Consider the following 7202-nt stretch of genomic DNA (forward strand, 5'->3'; position numbering starts at 1 on the left):
CCCCAGGTGACAGGGTCTCGTGCTGTGAAGGGCTGTCCTTGAGGCAAACCTGAAAGCCAGGAGCCCAAAGAAAGCTCACGGGGCACTGCTGCCACCTCGCGGTCCCATCGTCCCTGATGGGGCCTGGTCCCCTGGCCTCACTGCACCCCGCCCACCAGTGGAGAGGGCATTCAGAGCAGCCGGCGGTGAGAGCTCCCACGTGTACCGGGGGACAGACGACCACAGGGACGTGCACAGCCCCTGGCGCTGCCTGCCCTAGCACAGGCCACTCACCCATGGCGGTCCAGGCCAGGCCCATGGCCACGCCAGGAGGCGTCACGTCGTACATGCGCTCCACCGTGAACACCGGCTTCCCCACGAAGTCCTGCAGGTTCTCCGGCGTCACCTCCACGAACTCGGCCTCGCCGCTGACGATCTTGTAGGCGGACCTTCGTAACACCTGTGTGGACGCGGCGGGCTGGGGGGCGACCGGGCCACAGGACTAGCCCCCACCCCCTGCCCTCGTCTCCTGCACCTGCCTTTAACTTTTTACAGTTGTGATAAAGTACATGTGACCTAAAACCACCTTAACCATTTTTAAGTGTACAGCTCAGTGGCAGGAAGTGCATTTGCACTGGTGTCCAACCATCCCCTCTAGAACGTTCTTACCTTCCCAAACTGAAACTGTCCCGATTAAACACTGCCTCCCCAGCCCCACCACCTACTTCCTGTCTGTGGCTGTGACGCCCCCAGGGACCTGCCGTGAGCACTCAGACAGCGTGTGTCCCGCCGCCGCCGGCCAGGCAGGCTCACCTTCTCCACCTGCTTCTGCAGGTTGCGGACGCCGCTCTCCCGGCAGTACTGCTTGATGAGGAGGGTCAGCACGTCCGACGACAGTGTGGCCTTGCTCTCGTCCAGGCCACACTGGGCACGGGCCTGAGGCACCAGGTACTGCTGCCAGGGAGGAGGAGAGCCGCCATCAGGAGCCCCAGGGCCTCCCCGGGGCCCCTGCCCACCCCTCGCCTGGCTGGGTAAACGAGGTCACCGAGGTGGGCCCTGGGCCGTTCAGCAGTGTGTGTGAGGGGAGGCTACTCCCAGGCCGCACGGAGCCGAGACCTGAGGGGGGCCAGCAAGGCCAGGAGCGGGTGGCAGAGTCCAGGGGGAGAGGCCAGCAGGTGCCGGGATCCTGAACGGCGGGCCTAGGGCCTGCAGACGCCCGGCCTGCCGCCTCCACGAGCTCCCAAGGCTCAGCTTAGCGGCCTCTTCCTCCAGGAGGGCCTCCTTGAACCCCCAGACGTCCTCCTCATACAGAGACCGGTTACGTGACCGCTGCACAGAGCAGGTGGGGATGGGGAGCAGGTCAGAGGCTCCAGGGTCACTCGGGGCCCAGCACCACCCCTGCCGCACAGCAGCTGGTGGAGCAGTCCTGAGCACTGACTGCAGGGCAGAAGCGTCCCAAAGCCCTCGTGTGCCTCCTGCCGTCCCTTCAAGCGTTTGAAGGAACCCCCCCCCACCCACACCGCCAAGCCTGCCCCTCCTGTGCCTGCTTGAGTGTCCGGGCTGCTGGGGGACAGGGGAAGTGACGGGGAGTCCCAGTACCCCTGCGACTGCCCCAGCCAAGAGCTCCTTTTGCTCGCCTCCCACCCCCCAGGGGATGCAAAAGACTGCAAGCCTGCACCCGCCGCAGGGCTGCGAAGGGCTCAAGGGGACACGATGTACTAAAGCCCTCTCTGGAAAGAAAACACTGTATCAGGAACTCGAGCCCTCTGGAAAGGAAACCCGGCTCTCCCCTGACTGACTGCAGGCTAGTAAAGCACTGCACACACCCGGGCACCAGGAAAAGGGAAGGATCCCACCAGCCCAGGAAGAGCTTTCCTACAAATAGAAATGCAGACAGAGGCCCGCATCCCGGGGGACCCTGGGCCCAGGAAAGCCCAGGAAGGCAGTCCCATAACCCGGGGAAGCACAGCTGGTGGGTAGGTGGACAGCAGCCTCACTCTCGTGCCCACAGCCATTACTGACCCGGCACGACACCGGCCATGGTGCGTGACCACGAGGCAGCGGGGCAACTCAAGGGGTAACTTACTGTCAGAGCTGAACTCACAACCCCAAGACAGTGCTGGGCCCTGAAGGCCAGGGTGGGGTTGTGTTACCTTCAGCACTGTGCTCACGGAGTGTCTTTCCTTGCTCTTGTTCTACGGCCTGTGATTATAACAAGAAATACATATTGGGTCTTTGGCCCCAATTCCCTGCACAAGCCATTCTAAGACGCTTGGAATTTCCTGAGTGACAGGCACCAGAGGAGCATCGTTTCTTATTCACAAGAAGCCCCTTTCAAGAAGTGGTCATTAGCATAGCTGGATGGGGGCTGGTGGCCAGAGGAACCAACCAAGGGACTGGAGGGATAGAACTTTCACCCCACCCTCAGCCCCCAGGGAGGGGAGCTCATCACCAGTGACCAATGATGCAATCAGTCATCCAGTCAACCATGCCTAGTAATGGGCCCTTCCCCACAACTTGCCCCAGGAGTCTCTGTTTTGGCTGTTCCCTAGTTGTATCCTTTGTAATAAACTGGTAACAGTAAAAACTCTTGTCTTGGGCTTCCCTGGTGGCGCAGTGGTTGAGAGTCCGCCTGCCGATGCAGGGGACGTGGGTTTGTGCCCCGGTCTGGGAGGATCCCACATGCCGTGGAGTGGCTGGGACCGTGAGCCATTGCCGCTGAGCCTGCACGTCCGGAGCCTATGCTCCGCAACGGGAGAGGCCACAGCAGTGAGAGGCCCGCGTACCGCAAAACAACAACAACAACAACAAAAAAAACTCTTGTCTTCCTGAGTTCTGTAGGCTGTTCCAGCAAATTATCAAACCGAGAAGGGGGCTGTGGGAACCCCCGATTTATACCCAGTCAGTGTAAAGTAAGAGCGGCCAGAGACTTGGGGGCTGGCATCCAAAGTGGGGGCAGTGCTTTGGTCTGAGCCCTGAACCTGGGGTCTGATGCTGTTTCCGGGTGGGTAGTGTCAGAACTGCACTGAATCGTAAGACCCTCGGCTGACAGCTGGTTGGGGTGGGGAGCCCCCCGAACCCCCACCTTGGTGTCGTCCGTGTCTTGTAATCACACCACACAGGCAGATCCCGTCCACATCCGTCTGTCTGCTCCCGGCTCGGGGGCCCCAGAGCAGGAACTGCGAGTTGCACCCCTAGCTCCGGTTAAGGGCCTGGCACCTAGTGGGCACTCGGACGTTTCCTGAGCCCAAGTGGCAGCGGGGCGCCCCTCCCCAGGGCCGGGCCAGCGGGGCCGCCTTACCTCTGCGATGGCGAGCTTCTCCTGGGCCACGTAGCCCGACACGTTGATCATCTCCATCCGGTCCCGCAGCGGCTCTGGGATGGTCTCGGTGATGTTGGCCGTGCAGATGAACAGCACCTGGGGGAGGTGGCAGTGAGGTGCGGTAGGACGGGGCGTCCGGACTCCCCCGACTGGCCCAGCCCCCGGGTGGGACACGCACCTTGGACAAGTCCACAGGCACGTCCAGGTAGTGGTCCAGGAAGTTTGCATTCTGCTCAGGGTCCAGCAGCTCGAGCAGCGCTGACGAGGGGTCCCCCTGGTAGCCCCGGCCAATCTTGTCCACCTGAAGGGGCAGCAGGGGGCGGCGGGTGTTAGCCCCTTGTCCTCCCCCAGCGCCCGCTCGCCAGACACCCCAGCGGGAGACCAGACCACTGGGGGTTGGGGCTAGGGAAGCCCAGAGCAGGAGGGCTGGGCTGACCGTGCGGCCACAGGCAGGGACCGGGTCCTCCAGGGTGGGAGGGGGCCGGTGTCATGAGACAGCCGGCTGCAACAAGGCCGCCCACAGTGACTCAGGCACCATGGAAACCGCAGGGGGCCAGTTTCACCTTGAACACAGACTCCGTCTGGTCAGGGCCGCCTGAAGCTGTGGGCCAGGAAGGCCCAGGGGCCACGTCCAACCTCAGGGAAGGGTATGAGCCCAGCCAGGGCCCAGCCCTCAGGCCCCACCCACCTCGTCTATCAGAACCAGGGGGTTCTCCGTCTTGGTCTTCTTCAGGCACTGGATGATCTTGCCGGGCATGGCGCCCACATACGTCCGCCTGCGGAAGAGGGCACAGCGGGGTGGTCGGTGACCCAGCGCCTGGGGTAGCCACACTGGCGCCCAAGGCCCAGCTCCCCTGGAGCTGCGGGATCACCACATGCCTTCCAAGGCCGCCCAGAGGAGACCCAGGGAGACGCACACAGCGTGGCCCCGGCGGCGGATAAGTGCTTCCGCACTGTGCAGGTGGGCAGAGCACTGGGTCATCCTGACGGCGTAATGGTCCCAAGTCCTGGGGCTGTCAACGTGCTCCCCCAGCTCAGGCTCAGGGCGGGGGACAGATTCACAGCCAAGTCTCACTCAGACTCTTCCCGCTAGCCAGCACCTCCTATCCAGATGGCAAAACCCAGCCGGCACTGCCCGATCCAACAGAAGGAGAGGAGCAGGGAGCAGCCAGGGCCTGCGGCAGGAACATCCCCCACGCCTGGGTCCTTGGGCCTCAGGGTCACCAGGCCCGGGGCCTGGCCCCAGCTGGCACGCCCTTTCAGGAGTGTTTCCTGAGAGCCTACTTGTCTGCCCAGTTCGGCTGCAGGTGCCTGCCTCGCATTCTTAGGAAACCAGACATGAGTCCAGTGCTGTGAGCTAAGGCCCAGCAGGGCAGACAGACCACAAACCAGACAGAGGAGAAAATCACAAGGCACGAAAGGCTTCGTTCGTTATCTGCGACAAAGAAGAAAAGCAGGCATGGGGGATCTGGAACGCCTCTTGGAGGGTGAGGCAGTATTTTAAGGAAGAGATAAGGAACATCTTAGGGAAAGGCTACAAGCAGAGGAGGTGAGGGGGAGCCACATGGGTGTCTGGGGGAGGGGCATTCCAAGCGGAGGGCACAACACGTGCAAAGGCCCTGGGGCAGCACCGAGCCTGGGGTTTTGGAGAAACAGTGAGGAGGCCCATGCGTCTGGAGCAGAGTGAGCGAGGGGGAGAGACGGAGGAGGGGAGGGCAGGGAGGGGATGGGGCAGGTCGTGCAGGGCCTTGTGGCCCACAGGGAGGACTTGGGCTTTAACCCGAGGGAGGTGGGAGCCCTGGAGGGCTGTGGGCAGAGGAGGGTTTGGCTGTCACCAGTATAACAGCAGTCAATTCCCTGTCCCTAGACCAACAGCAGCACAGAACGCCCACCTGCTCACACCCTGCTGGGTGCCCTTTCCCTGATGACTCACCCCCAGCGTCACAGATCTCCTGTGCTTGTTTAGAAACTCCAGTACATGGTACTGGTCTGCAGCTCCCTGTCCTTCCTGAACCAGGGCCCGGCTCTGCCTCTGCCTCCCTCTCTGCCCCCAACCCCTCCACCTCCATCCTGCTGCACCTCCCAGCTCAGACAGCAGCTCCCAGGCACGCCTGCACCATTCCAGCCTGCAGGCCTCCCAGTGACCCCACCCCCAAGGCTGTGCCGGCCTCGTCCCCTCCTGACCCTCACCCGGGCCCCACCAAGCTCTGGCTCCCTTCTCCAAACCCCTGGAGCTCACACCGGGCTCCGGGCTGGGGAGGTCTCGAGACTGGCCACCGTCCAGGGAACTCGAAAGAGCCAGGAGTGGAGGGGGGCTGCAGCAGACTGGGGTGCTTGCACCCTGCCCAGCGGGCAGCCCGGCTCTGGAGCGTTGCTGCCAGGAGGGCCTGTGAACCGTGGTGCCCAGAACTGTCCGTGCTTTTAGAAAAGCCAGAAAAGTAACCTTTTAACACAGATTTAAACCTTCTTTGGACACTACAGGATGGAATTGCATGGCCGACTCGGAACAGACACTGGTGTACCCACTGCACTTGTGTCTCACCGAGGCTTTTCAAAAAACCACCCTCTGCGGAGGCCAGCGTGGCGGGAAGCCGCAGAACACAACACCCTTAATGTCCCACAGAAGGACACCATGCACGGACCAGGTGGCTGTCAGAGCCTGTGCAGAGGGGATGCCAGCCCTGCTCTGGGCCTGACAAGGGACGCAAGAACCAAGACAGGTGCTGAGGCCTCACTGGGGAGACCGTCTCACCTCCCACTCTAGTCCCCAGTCCCCGGGTCTGCGGCCAGTGTTGCCGGGGTGCGGGGTGCTGAGCTGGTGGGATGGAAGCTGGAACCAGGGGGCCGTCTGCTGACAGCCTGGCTGAGAGGCCTTTCCAGTGGTTGAGAGGCCGAGATTTTGATCCAATTTGATGCGAGGTTTTTAAGCACCTGGACTGAGCCAGGCCTGACGTCAGATGGACACGCTGACTTTTCAGTTACCTATTCCAGCGTGAGTGGAGTTTGCTGCCTGCCACCAACACACTACAGGGTAGGAACAGACCCAGGAGAAGGAAGACTGATGGGAGACGGGGTGAGCCCCGAGGGGAGGCGCCGGGCCAACCTGTGCCCCTTGATCTCGGCCACATCCGTCATGCCCCCGACGCTGAAACGGAAGTACTCGCGGTTCAGGGCCCGGGCGATGGAGCGGGCGATGCTGGTCTTGCCCACACCTGGGGGACCGTAGAAGCAGAGGATCTTGCCCTGGGTCGACGCCCGGAGCTGGCTGACGGCAATGAATTCCTGCGGGCAGAGGCAGGAGGACCCCGTGAGACAGCACTGCCCTTTCCACAGGGCAAGGGCCCCCGCCGGGCCTGAACCTCCCCATCGTCCAGGCATCTGGGGCTGCGAGAAGGGACAGGGCCTGACCCAGAGGGGCCGAGCTGACTGGACTGTCATTTGACACAGGAGGGACAGCCTGTGGCACCAACAGGACGAGCAGGTGCCAAGGGGACGCGGGTGACGGACTCTGGGTGACCCCGATGCCAGGCCCACCCGGCAGCTCGCCACCTGGATCACAGCATCCTCTCCCCGCCGGCCCACCCGCTCTCAGCCAGACACCTCTGGCCCTCGTTTCCTCCTATCGCGAGCACAATTTTTATCCCCCTTGGGAAACCGTGAGCTCCCTGGAGCGGATAGGTGGGCCTGGGCGGCCCCTAACACCTCCGAGCCACTCCAACCCCGGTCCCTCCGGCTGGGCCCCTCCATCCCTCACCCTCCTCGGACCCTGCTGACCCCACACCAGCCTTGGCCCAGCCAAGCTCCCCCCAGACCCCCAGATTCTCCAGGGAGCTCCCCTGGGTTTCCCCCACCACACAGGGGGAGTCCTGGCTCCCGGGCCCCAAGGTCCCCGCCACCCTCA

The 7202-nt window shown here is 62.9% G+C and overlaps 1 protein-coding gene across 4 annotated transcripts in view; it reads right to left on the bottom strand.

Moving 5' to 3' along the window:
- The window catches only part of LONP1 (lon peptidase 1, mitochondrial), a 31552-nt gene that overhangs the window by 11671 nt on the left and 12679 nt on the right, over positions 1-7202 (bottom strand). For all 4 annotated transcript variants that reach the window (XM_007460552.1, XM_007460554.1, XM_007460555.1 and 1 more), the window contains 6 exons: positions 6405-6583; positions 3990-4077; positions 3480-3602; positions 3281-3397; positions 793-933; positions 274-439 (listed from right to left, as the gene is read on the bottom strand). In XM_007460552.1, coding sequence (XP_007460614.1) covers positions 274-439; positions 793-933; positions 3281-3397; positions 3480-3602; positions 3990-4077; positions 6405-6583 — 814 coding nt within the window. The remainder of the gene's footprint in view (positions 1-273; positions 440-792; positions 934-3280; positions 3398-3479; positions 3603-3989; positions 4078-6404; positions 6584-7202) is intronic.

Source organism: Lipotes vexillifer, unplaced genomic scaffold (genome assembly GCF_000442215.2).
Source record: "Lipotes vexillifer unplaced genomic scaffold, Lipotes_vexillifer_v1.1 scaffold1011, whole genome shotgun sequence".
Taxonomy (NCBI): Eukaryota; Metazoa; Chordata; class Mammalia; order Artiodactyla; family Lipotidae; genus Lipotes; species Lipotes vexillifer.